Source organism: Dicentrarchus labrax, unplaced genomic scaffold, assembly GCF_905237075.1.
Source record: "Dicentrarchus labrax unplaced genomic scaffold, dlabrax2021, whole genome shotgun sequence".
NCBI lineage: Eukaryota > Metazoa > Chordata > Actinopteri > Moronidae > Dicentrarchus > Dicentrarchus labrax.
Window position 1 is genome coordinate 14,417,650 of NW_026136706.1, and position 13,769 is coordinate 14,431,418.

General features: G+C 41.1%; 1 protein-coding gene across 1 annotated transcript in view; it reads left to right on the plus strand.

The window, feature by feature from the left end:
- tanc1b (tetratricopeptide repeat, ankyrin repeat and coiled-coil containing 1b) overlaps positions 1-13,769 on the plus strand; it is a 103,397-nt gene that overhangs the window by 10,974 nt on the left and 78,654 nt on the right. Inside the window, exon 2 of the mRNA XM_051404300.1 lies at positions 1,169-1,262. Coding sequence (XP_051260260.1) covers positions 1,169-1,262 — 94 coding nt within the window. The remainder of the gene's footprint in view (positions 1-1,168; positions 1,263-13,769) is intronic.

Below are 13,769 nucleotides of genomic sequence, written 5' to 3' on the forward strand. Positions count from 1 at the left end.
TGAAATTGATTAGTTACAGAAGGTATAGGGTAAACAATGGTGTAGGGTTGGAGAATGTGATGCCTTGCTTTCTCTGTGTGTGTTTTCTCCCTGGGTACTTAAGAATGAAACACAAATGCGGGCTCCCACATTGAAACTGCATTCATAATCTTGATTTGGTGTGTTGCTTGGTGGAGTAAAATCCCATGAAAAGGATTTTTTTTCACCAGTCAAGGCTGACTTGAGTAGCAGAAGCTCATCAGGGATTTGCCCCTTACACCTCACCTCCTATAACTGATTCAGTGGAGGCTCTGCCTCACAATGTTTCATCTGGAACCATCAAGGATGAAAAGGGGCAGATCGATAGCCTCTCTCACAGCAGCAGTAAGAGGACCTAGATATTTAAAGCCTGGCTTCTGTGGTTAAGAACTCAGCACAAGGACTGTGTGTTTTGTTTGCAGAAAGCATACCCTTATTTGGTTGAAACCATTCTGTTCTCTTCATTGGGAAGATTGTTCTGCTGCTATTATTACAGTAGGGTACCCTGTAGTAGCCTATAATGTGTTTAGAAAAAATCCCACACAGTGAACTGCTGTAGCTTCTGCTGTGCTTAGTTAAGTATGTTTTACCATTGTCTAACTACATAAGACTACAAATAATCCCAAAGTAAACAAGCACATCTCCAGGCTGGACCTAGAGTTCATATTATACCGTTTAACTCTAAGGATTCAAAATGCACACTAGCTTGGGAACAGCTATTGAAAGCAGTTGCAAACACCCAAGTTCAGCCACATAGCATCAATTACATGTGGAATTCAGGGCATTTGACAGGGTGTTTTCCTGCATAACAAGATAGCAGAACTTGTCCTTTTCTGTTTAAATATTAGAGCATTCTTTCCATGCGCCCCTCCACTGATGACCTGCAGGATTGAGAATGCTGTGGGAAAACTCCCAGGCGGATGCCAGCTAAGCAGTATGAAATGCGGATATACACTTTTTTTTGCCATTGCTATGTTGTTGAGGGCACCTTTTGAGGGTTTTCTAATTTGCAGGTGACATCTTTTCTGTCCCATGAATAGAAATAAACTTTTTTGTGTTACTGGATAATTTCCATGGTTTTCTATGAGTGACAATAGATGCATTTCTGTTGTCTTATCATGGTTGTAAGTTTGTTTTCCTTTTCCCCCAGGGGCCCTACAGAGAGGATTCCAAGAATCTTGCCATGTTCAAAGCAGTGCTGAAGAAGAACAGAGATGGAGGCAAGGGGAGCAAGAAGGATTCAGGTATGTGGAAGATCAGAAGTTAAAACAGGATGCTAGGTTTCAGGGAACAAGTACCCCATAGCCAAGAGACTTAAACAAATCCTTTTTTCAGACAAAGACATAAAAACACTTTCAGTGTTTATAAATTCAATTCTGACTATAGAAACTTTGTCTTTCATAGACACCTGTTTATGTAAAGATCCAGAATGTGAAGGCTAAAGTTAGTTAAATAAAGCAAAAGTAAACTGAAGAGAAAGTTGAGATGAAAGCACAAAAGCCACTAAATCTTAAGTGTGCACTTTGCAAACACACTGTCATCTAAGCCATCATTTGCAGCAATTGCCTGAATATATATATGGCCAATAATTTAGCCTTACCATCTCTGTGTGTGAAGCATTTCCTTTGAAGAGCACTGTGTGGTTCTAAGTGAGTGACACAAATGTAAATACCCATAGTCAGAGCTGGAAGAGATGTTTGCACACAAAAAACGAATTAAAATGCTGTGGGTTAAGTTAGTTGTTTACTCAAAACAAATGAAATAAACATAAAACATAGCTATATAGCTGAAGCCAGTGGAGTATATACAGATACATATACATGTAGTGTGAATGAATTGTGGTGTTACTGGTGTACAGCTTAAAAATAAATCCCTCCAGTGCTTTGTTTATACACCATTGTAAGCACCTTCGCCATAACTCAAATTGAACTTTACTAAAGCATTTGCATTAAATATAAAGATTAGGGTAAATTACAACGGTGTAGGCTCAAACACTGTATGCCACTGGGGATACAGCCCAGCCTCAGCCCACTGTGTCTCAGAAATCATCCAACGCAGACCCTTTGGTACGACTATAACCCGCCATCTTTTTTAATTTAATTTTGACTGTAGAGAAAGCCCAGCCATTGTGTCATAACAGATGTTTTCTTTTCCTTTGGAAATCAGGAGTATTTTCCAACATGACTAAACATGAGTCACGCTCAGAAATACATTGTTGACTAGTCTCTTGTTCATGCAGTGGCCCCATCCAATGATCTGTTTTATGCTTACACTGCATCCACCAGCCTAGACTTGATTTACAACCTCAGGACTGGTTTTAACAGGTAGTCTGGTTCAAACAGTCAGTGTATACAGTAGGTACATGTCTCATAGTTCTGCTCTCTCTGCCTTTGTTTGACGTGGTTGCTTCACTCAACAGTCGGTGCTGAAATTAAAGGGAAGAGAGTCTGACTGGCTTTACACATTGGTCTCCTCCACTGCTCTCAAGTACAGTACAGAGGAAGAAGTATTGTAGGCTTTTATTGTCTTCTATCAAGTTGTCACAACCCGTCTCGCATGTATGAATCACTCTGATAACACGACTTCCCTATTATACAGACATACACACACACACACACACACACACACCCCCACCCTCACACATACACTCAAACATGGGAGGGTCTGTGTACGTGAATGCAGGGAGCAGCAGCATTTTATGGCGGGATACAGCTCCTTTATCCCAGCCTTACTTTCCCAGTTGGACCCCATTCATCAAGCTGAAGCAGCTCTGTCTCCCTTTCTCATGCTGGGACAATAAAACGTGGCCACTCCTCTTTGTCGTTTAGTGCTCTTAAGACAGATGAGAGGTCACAGAGATACAACAGCTAGCAGTGGTCACTTTGCCCCACTGTTGTTCCTGCGTGGGGCACAAATCTCTACTGCATAGCTTTTTATTTTCAGGCTTTAAGAGGTTTTTCAAGGTCAGGCTCAATAAAATGTGCATAATTTCTTGTGAGATTGTTGGCAAATCACAGGTAATGGCCTGTAATAAATAAGATGTAGATGAGTTATACACCCATTAACAGCTACAGTAGGTTGTATTTCTTAGTCAGGAATCAAATAGTAAGTTGCCCTGAAAGTCTTATATTGCATATTGTGCCACATTGTGTTTACTTGTCCGTTGTCCTTGAAGAGCAGAATTTCTGTGTAAATTCCCATCCTTCATGGGATCTGAGATGAGGTTTGTAACACAAAAGCCCTGATGGGGAAGGCCATGTTAATCAAATTGGGTACACTGCAGTATAGTTAATGGTCCCTGAGACAAGATAGTACCATATTGCACATAAAATATTCACTGCACCTTCTGTGAGGCTTGAATAAAGATGACCTTTTTTCCCCCCAAATGATTTGAGATAGAAGGTTGTTTTGAAATTAAATGTGTGGTGCATTGGAGTTTGGTCATATACTTTGTTATACACATTTCTGTCTTTCTGCCGTTTTCACATTGGATTATATTGCAAGGATTTGTTTTATTTGGTTGATCTAGCATCAGTGTTGTTTGGTAAGAAATTAAATTATTCTGGACAGATTTATTTTTTTGCAGATGAATGAAAATTGTGTTAATTAGAGCACCCCGTTGATTTTCACAGTCTTGAATTCTTGTCGGTCAGACTGTACAGACTTACCTTCCTTCAGAAGGACCAGAAAGACAAAGTCCCTGTAAAATCTGCTCAGCAACATATAATGGAAATCAGTGGGAGGAGAGACCTCGATAATGGTATAATTGCAAGATAGCTCAGCATATGTTGCTCATGACATGGTGGCTATGGACTGGAGGCAACTTTAAAGCAGTCAAGGAAACTTGGCCCCTATGCCAGATACCACTACAGTCATTAGCTCTCCTTTGGGATCTCCCCATTGCCAAGACCACAAAAACACACAGTTTGCTAATTTAGTCTTTCCATCATGTGCTCCTCCTAGATCCTTCCTCCTCCTCCTCCTCCTCCTCGCTTGCCTCTTCAAGACTCAGTCTGTAAGGAATCTGTTTGGAATTGGCCTTTTTAATCCCTTTTAAGTACTCTTTTTTTTTAATGGTCTGCCAATCCGGAAGTGGGATGCTAGTTTGCTGTGGCTTGTTGCCTTTGATGTCAACATTTTCTGAGAGGTTACATGGCAAGTAGGCCTCACTGGAGTTAATAGATTTGGGACCCCAAGGCACAAGAAGATGATTATATTGTAAAGAATCAAACAGTGTTTTAATTGGTGTTCTCTTTGAAGTTACAGGCCCCCTCAGATTTTATTGTGAGTTTCACCTATGACTTCCTATTGATTCACAGCAGTGTCTGCACTGCAAAACAACTTGCTTTTTCTAAGTTGGTAGAATTGCTCTGGGACAGTGTTTTGTCATGAAGGAAGTTTATGTGAATCAGTTTCATCCTGTTTTTTTTTTCTTGATACAAACACTCTTCACCAGCTGTGTTCTGAAGTAACAGCAGTAAGCCTATAGCAGTTATAGGCAGAAGAAACCCTGTGCATGGACGTGATAGTCCACTTGGTGCACCCACGGAATCCCAGCTTCAGAACAGCAAATCAAAGTAGAAAATGTCAGATTTCACCTCTCGCTCTGTAAATTTGATTACAGGCCAATCAATTGGTGCAGCCCAAGTTTTTGGCTGTGTTTTTCTCTATTGGATTTTTGATTGGTGTAAGTGAAGTGAAAAGCTAAGCTTTAAGCCATGTTAGATCCCTTTGGTAGACTTGAAACGTGTGAGGACAGGTCTCCATTTCTCCACCAACATTTAATTCTCTTTCCCCGAAAGTAGTCTGCTGACAGAAAGGCTGACTCACTCTATAGCCTAACTTTCTTGAATAAAGTATACTGCTTCTTACTGTTGCTGCTTTCCTGGGAATATTTTCAATCAGTATCTCATCATGATGTGACCCAGAGAAACAGCTTTTTTGACTCAGCTTTAATTGCCAAGTGTGTGTTAGGTAATGCTTCTGAAGGCCCTCTGACTTGGGCTTACCACTCAATGAGCTCAGCTGATTGAGGCAGCTGCCAGACAGTTGTCTGTCTGTTGTGGGTGACGCAGTGTTAATCACACTAGCATGCATTGCCGTGCACTCTTTGAGGATGATAACAGTTTCAGCTGTTTATTCCTCCAACCCCCAACACACCCGCCCACCCACACACACACACACACACACACACACAAGCCATGTACACACAAACACAGCCATCACCAGTTGGCAGGGCTTTTCTTAATTTGTTTGGCAGTACGGAGACAGAAGCCACTCATGCACCTGGCTGGACTGGAGGCAGCGGTCCTGTTGTTGACCTGCCAGCAGAGAAAAGGGGGTCAACCCTACTGCCCTGCTTGATTTCCTAGCAGTGTATCCACTGGGACAATGATTGTCCTGGTATGTCATGCTGACAGCAATGACATAATGTTATTTGTTGTTGAATAGTTTAATGGTTTAATGGTTTAACCATTAAAATGTGATGGAGGCAGACATGGATGCAGAATAGCCTTTTTGATAAATGCATCTGCACCAAAGTCCCCCTTAAAAGGTGACAGTTCTGTGTTCATTTCAAGTGCAGCTTGGCTTGCAGCTGAGCAATGAACATATGGCTACTTTCCTCTTATTATCATCAAGGTTCCCATAGCAGAAGGTGATTTTTCTCCTCAGACTGGTTTGCTGCCTAGATAATTTGTAAGTCTGTTATGTCATTTTTAAGGAGGCAATTTGTAATTAGGAGCAACCTCATTTAGATTTCAGATAAAGTGAAAAGATGAAGGGGATGTTCATGACATGTAAGACCCATATGCAATCTAAGTGTGTGTGTGTGTGTGTGTGTGTGTGTGTGTGTGTGTGTGTGTGTGTGTGTGTGTGTGTGTGTGTGTGTGTGTGTGTGTGTGTGTGTGTGTGTGTGTGTGTGTGTGTGTGTGTGTGTGTGTGAGAGAGAGAAAGAGAGACCATTAAGCACTGAACACTGTTGCCTCAGCTGTGGTGGTGACTGGTACATGCTACCTCTGCAGTTTCTGTGAGTTCCTGGGTGTTTTGACATGAAACAGTGATTTGTTTTCAAGGCTCACAGAGCAGCAACTTGGTTACAAAGCTTGATTTTGTTGCATTTGTAGGATTTCATATGTTTTTTTTAACATTTGAAGCACCACAGTAATCATAGTTAGTAGGTTAACTCTTCATACTGAATCTCCTTCAGGTGTGGACTCAATACCTTTGCAATAAACACTTCCTTTATAGAGATTATGATGCTCAGCTTTTGTTGAGCCTGTCAGTGAGGTGTTAATAAAGCTAATGATTTTGAAAGCAGTAGTTTCTTCTGTTGTGTTATTGTTTATAGTGGTTTAGTTAGGTTGAACAAAGCAGCTGACAATGCCGGGATTACGTTCCTGGTGTCTGTAGTTTCCGTTCTGTTGTCTGTATTGTTTATTCACTCTCTGTGGTGATACAGTTAAATAATGCAGCTGACATTGCAGAGATTCCTTCCCTGTTGTCTATATTCTTTCTGTTTCAGCTGCCCTCAGGGGTTTGACATGAGTCATTTTTACTGTTATGGGAAGACTTCCCTCAATAAACAATAACCACAGGTGGTTGGGCAGTTATTTGTCCAAACAAAAAAGAGCTTTTGATGGACAGTTGCTTTTAATCTGCTTTTTAACGTACTGGACAAATATAAAATTATGTTTGTCACAGATTTTCATTTCATAGGAAATATAAAATACAGTGTAGCTAAAACAGTTATTTTAACAAATCTGTGTTGCTCAGGAATACTGAGCTGTCTCTTGTTGGATCAGAAATGGAAATGCTTCATCTTTGTTCAGATGTGAGTCAGAAGTAACCACAGGCTGTTCTTTGAGGACAGCAACATTAGTTAAATACTAAAACACTCAACAGGCTTGCTTTTGCCCTACAATTTCCTTTTGCTTCTTGGTCTTTTAATGTGTGCCAACCACTTTGGCTTCAGAAAAAAATGAATGGTCATCTAACTGGCAAATGATGTGCTTCGTGTTGCTAATATGGGTGATTCTGGTTTGTTTCTAAGGAACTTTTTTTCTAGTCTGAGGTGTATTTGCTGGTTAGGTGCAGTCCTCCATCGATCATCACTGAGGGAAAGCAATATACGGGTGCAGGATCACAATGAACTCTCTCACTGAGATTTACACGGTGGCCTCCCCTCCCCTCAGACATTAACAAACACTATTCAGTGCAGTCTGCCCACAGGTTCCAGTGTCAAACTGCCTGTGTTAGCCTGGTTCTTCTTCACGAACTGCTGGGTGGCAGCCTCCTCTCTATCCATATCTACCGCAGCCATTTTAAGACACACTCCCTCCTTGTCCCTGTGGCTTGTAAGGGAACTTAAAGAAAACTCCCTTGCAGTGTTCTTCCGTTGCGGGTGGAAGTTTAATCATTTTATTTTATTAGAGAAACTGCTCTTGCACCAAGGATAAGCGTGTGCGCCAGGTGAATTAAGAATGCATGCTGTGGTTTCTGGATGAAACGTTTGTGTGGTGACAACAAGCCTTTAGTCAATGGAAGGCAGTGTTACTATATTTAACAGTTTTGATACTGAAGAATAAAGACAGAATTTTATTCACTAAAAAAGACAAACTTCTTTTCATAAATTTCTTGCCATACAATTAAAAGTTGTGAGTGCTGAAGCAAGCAAGACAGACAAACAAGATGCACACTGTCAACCACAGGATGTCTTGACCACAGATTACATTCAGTAAGTGACCTGTGCAGCACAGGAAGACAGACTCCACTTTATGCCACACACATACACACACAGATAGAGAGTGATGGAGACAGAGAGAGAGGCAAGCAACCTCAAGATACATTATTAACATCCTTTGATTAACCATAATAACTAGTGCTAAGACCAGAACCACTGACTCCTTTATCATCAGCTCATGGTTTTCCACTTTATATTGAAAAAAGTCATGCAGTTATGAAGCTTTGCTTTTAGTTTGCTGCTTGAGCTTTTAAGTCCAAATATTCTGTAACAAATAGATGCCCTTTTTGTAACTTAAATTAAAAGAAAGCTTTCACAATTGTAAAAATGGCCTTTTGGCCCATGTTTGCTATTTCTGCTCCCAGTCATGTTTATCTAGATTTCAATGTCCAGACAGTTGAGGTAGGATTTAAAATGGTGGAGAAAAGAATGCACCTGATCTACAAAGGAGACCATTGAGTGCACAGACCTACATGGCTATCAAAGCACCGTGCAGCCAGCAGGCAACGATTAGCAGGGCGTAGCTCAAACCACATCTTTCACTTACACACACATTCATGTACAAATACACACACATACACACACATACACACACGCACCCACAAACCTCAGGTGTATCCACATTAGACACTCCCTGTCTCTGCTTGTGAAAAGCAAAATAAGGGCTCTCGGAGAAAGCAGTGAACCTGGTCGGCCAGCCATGCTGTTTTCTGTTTGCAGAGACTTTTACAACAAACATTAGGCTCTGGCTACATTTTACTTTCACAACATTATCACTTAAGACTCCTAAGAAATAAAGGCTATTAAGCTCATTGTTTTACTGATTATATTGCACGCTTCAAAATGTACCTTTGGTTACCAAAACATGGCCTAACAGTTGTGTTACTAACTAGAACTTACCTTTTGTCACCTTTCTAGTTCCTTGGCGTGGCTTTGAAAAACACAGAAAAAGTTTTTTTTTAGAAAAGGAACTAAAGCACCATCCAATTTTGTTGCCAGTTGCATAACACTTGTGTTCTTACAACTGAATTCTATGACTGATGTGAAATACCTTACTGTAGACATTTTTCTGTACCCAAAACTACTGTTATGGCTCATTAAAGTATTGATAAATGTATTTTTCTGTTTGCAAACGCTTTCATTCAAACTATAATTTGCATAGTTGCTTTGTTGATATTCAACCAACAACACATGTACATAGGAAAACTAAATGAAAGAGAGCTAATGGTCAAATCTGGCACTGCTCTCCCTGCCCAATGGTTTCTGACTGGGATGATTTCCACTGTCTGCCATAGCAGCCGGTGACCACTCTCCATTACCCTAGTTTGGCTCTCATACACTCGGCATCGATCGTGCCTGTGACCTTGGAAGCGTGTCCACAGCAACGGACAAGAGGCCAAACAAATACATGAGGACTCGGTGGAAGCAGGGGGTGATGTCATCTACAGCAACGGGAACACACCACTCATAGCCCCCCCCCCATCCCAGCCCCCATCCATGGGCTGATACTTTCTTTTGCTACTTCAAAGAGGAGGAAAAACAGTTTATCAGTTAACATGCCAGGGTGTTTTTAGATGGTCTTTGAAGGGGCGATAGTGGCTGTCATGGCAGTTCATTGGCTGGAGAGGTCACCAGGCCACAGGTTTTTCTAATTACAGCGTGACCTGCCTGGGCAGACACATTCCTTCTGTCTGATTTTCTTTTTTGCTTTCATACCTTTAACATCCTTTGTCTGTGATCTAAATGAGCACTTAAGTATCTCTTTTTATGCAGAACATTGCTCTGTCACATGTACAAAGTGCCAGCTATTCATCGCCTAACTTCTCTTTAGTTGACTGATATTTTTCCAAGAGTTTTGAGGGTTGTGTTTTTCTCATATATCGCCGTCTTTCTATGCAGACACTGGCCCATGCTGTCACAGTGTCTGACTCTCAGAAAAGTCTATGTGGGTGTCTTTGGAGACCTCTGTTCAGTCTCGGGCTTGGGGCCCCTTTCTCTCTCCGCTATCCTACTTTGCTCTGCGCTTCTCTGTTCTGCATTTCTGAACACAGGGACTTTTTTTTGTAATTGTGCCTGCAGATGAATGTCTTGCCATCTTTAGCTCAGGAGGGTTTGAGACAGGCTGAACTAATGACCTCAGTTCCTTTGTGCCCAGCCTCAAAGGAACTGGGGATAGTGCTTATTGCAAAGAGGAACGTTTTGCGTAGAGTGCTCCCTCTTCATATTTACATCTCTCTTATTTTAGAGGTGGCATTTCAAGATAATTCTTTATTTGAAAACTCTGTTGGTGAAGCTTACTAATGGCTAACAAAAAAGTGGTTTGTGCAGAATACAAATTGGGGTGCACTGCATTCTGTGGGAGTGGTGTAAGAAGCTTTGTCAGCTTTTGAGTCAGAAGGGGTTAATTAACAATTTTTTCCATTATTAATCATGAAAATAACTAATCAGGATATCATCCCCTTGCTAATTGTTGAAAAAGAAGTTCCCATTGACCCTTTTAAATGCATCAAATGAGGCGAATATGATTGATGCTAAACTCACACAGATTCACCTTTTTACAGAGACTTCCAAAGATAGTACAAAGCTGCAAGATTTGCCCTGGTCCGTGTTTGCTTATGGGATTAGGCTCTTTGGAAGGATTGGATGGACAGCCTTTGTTCCATATCCTCGTCCATTTAACGTTACTGAACAGGCTGTTGTCCAGAGGTTACTGGTGTTCTCATGACCTCACCTGGCCCCAGCAGAAGCTCTGCCTAATGATCTGTGCTAATGGCAAGCCAAATCTGTTGTTAAACTGGATCTCCATGGCAACCTAGCACTCCAGACCACATTGCACGTTTGCCTGGAAATAAATTCCACTTTTGTCTCAGAGCTGCTTTATCCATATTGTTAACAGATAGCAGTCAGAAATTGGCAGCAGGACTTTGGAGAAAGCTCCAAGGTTGAGAGAAATTGGTGAATGTGGGACAGCTGAAAACTCTTGTGCACCTGGCTCATCTGGCTGCATTGTGACTTTGAAGCATAGTGGCCCCAGAGGTGTGTTTGTTGTGTTAAAATGATTGATTATAGTATGGACAAATGGGCTGGGTTATCCATCATCTATCTGTCCTTTGCTTTGACTGTACCAGCCGCTTCCATGACTTGTAGAGGACATTGATGTAATTAACCCCATGTAAAACCCATGTGAGACATTTTATGGTTTCACTGTAGAAGCATGAATACTAATTTTATACTAACTTTTACCACTGGAAAGGCTCTGATTATGATTAGTGTTGTTGGATGTGAGTGGATAGGAGATGAGATGTGTATTTTTTCCTTTAGTGTGGGAGTGAACAGCGTACCCCACTTGCCTAGGGTCTGGTACTGAGGAGGCCTGTGGAGAGACATTCATAGTGAGACCTCACACACAATACTGATGGATGAATATCAGTAACTCTCCAGCAAGGACTGTCAACAGTGGATCTGCTCTAATTTATTCCAAAGCACTGATAAAACAAGGTCAAGCCCTATTCAACATGGCCACTTGCTTCATTTCGATAGTCCTGGATGGTCAAACATTTGCATTTGTGTTATGTGTGTTATTGTCTTTTATCTACAATATGCAAACCGGAAATCTAAAAAGGAATAGAATTTTTTTTTATAAGAAAAGAATGTGGTGTACCTTTTCTGTATGAACACTGCACTGACCAGCAACTTTGAGACTGATTGAAACACACACACAGTAATATGTCTCCATCAATATATTATAGTTCCCAAGTATGTAAGACCAACCAAACGTGTGCAGTCATAGGCTAGTATTGTGTGTTTTCACAGTTATACCACACCTGCTTTTCTCTGTAAAGACTGTCCTCTGGTGCGTCAAGTAATATCCTCTTACTCAGTTAGAATAGTCTAATTAAAATCTGCTCCACTTAACTTTTGTGCTATTATGTAGCACACAGTTTTTTTCCTCTGTCGGCCCCTTTATTTGCCTTCCTACTACTTCCCTGTCACAAATCTTGAAATAAAACATGGTCAAGATAGTCTGGCTGAAGATGTCTGGCTCATATTTTTCTCCCCATACCCACTTAAATTGGCGATTTATTAAGAGGAATGGGAAATGTCATGGTGCCTGCCCAGTGCTGCCCTCCTCCTCCTCCCTCTCCTCCTTCTTCTCCCCAAGACACACACATACCCCTCCCTGTCAGTCTCTGTTCCCCTGGGGCCGGTGGGGAAGGCATTCCAGAGCTCAGGCCACTGCAGTGTGTGCATCAGAGGGAAAGAGAGAGATAGATAGAGTCTTAGTGTTTTGGATTGAACCCCTTTCTGCAGTCTTAATTTGCCTACAGCATCTTAGCTTTGCATAAAACAGCTCATTTGTTCTCATTATCAAGTGCATATAAATTTGAGTTGAGGGTTTCAGAGCTGCAGGAACTGTTCCTCTTTCTGACAAGTTAAAACTAAAGACAGTGTCAGAGTTGTTTTCTCTCCTCAGGGGCCACCAGCATTGAAGCTTAATTCTTTGAAACCAGTAAGAGAGTTGCTCTGGACAGTTGGAGACTTAATGGAATTTGATTGTCCACAGGATATGGGCACTTTGTTGATACACTTAACATATAATTATATTCTTAATATACAACAAACAAGAGTGGAAATTAGACGCCGCAAGGCAGACATGTCACATTGGTTGCCTTTTATTCCCTGTATACTTAAATCTACACCAGAAATGAAGCCGGGTGGACAATAATGCACAAGTTATACAAGTGAAAACAAAAAGTGGGTTGCAAGCGAGTTCACACACTTGGTTTGGTTTATTATTTATAACTGACATCAGTCTGTGTTTTACAGTCTTTTGTCAGGCTTTCCTTATACAGTATTTTGACTGTTCCTATGGCTACCAGTGAAGTGTGAGTGAAGTGGTCTGAAATTAGAATGGCCTCATGAGAAAAACGCTGATGCCACCATAGGATTTCACAAACTGTATGGCTTTGTTTAACCGTTTTTTAAAATTCTTTTACATGTCTTAAATCATTTAGTGATTTACCAATTTGCATCTTATTAACATATCAGATCTAATTTATCCTTCATCATCACAGAGAACTACTGAATACCCTCCCCCATGCTGTATTCCTTGTTGTCTGGCTCTCTCTCCTCTCTGTGGGTTGCTGTGTGTTAACCATGACAGCTTTTGTGAGACTGTCACCCTGGTCTCGGAAGTACACAGGGAATCCACATTGGCACTCAGTCTAGCGGGAGAATTCCCCATTTGGTGGATTGTCCTATGGTCAACGTGCTTTGTGTGTCGACTGAAAGAATCTGCATTAATTATAGCCTTTCTTCATTTTCTCTTTGGTCCATAAAATTAACTAGCGAGAAGCTAATAGAGTGTGTGTGTGTGTGTATGTGTGTATGTGTGTGTACAGTGTATGTGTATGGAGAAAAAATAGAATGGTATTATATTGTTAAAATAGTATAACCAGCTTTTGCCAACATAGTTCGCACTGTAAATAATATTCTTTGTGGTTGCAATTGAATACTACAGGCAGTGGACAAACTAACATAAACACCACTGTTTCACGATGCGAAGCCAGTTATTCGGTATTCGGCATATACACTATCATGGTTTTTGAAACTTTCCTGCATTACATAGTCTTGCAATTTGGCAAATCATTCACCAGAATTTCAGGTGGAGACTGTCTGGTCTCTCCTTACCTTTTGAAATTCCCCTATGTTTCCTGAACTCATTTAAATGATACCTACAGGTAGGCACACATTGTTGTGTTATGTGCCTACTGCAGGACAACTACATTAGTGAAGAGGAACAGTGGTCACATGTAGACCCTCACCAACACTGGTGCCCCAAAAATGACACACATAAAGTAATATGCTCATCATGAGTATCACTGAAATATTATCTACCGCTGGAGCTGGGTATTGTTGTGTCAGTATAATACCTGCATTTAGTGCCAATACCAGCTTCCGACTTTCCATTCAACAAACACAGTGATGTGGGTCAATAGGGGAATGTGGG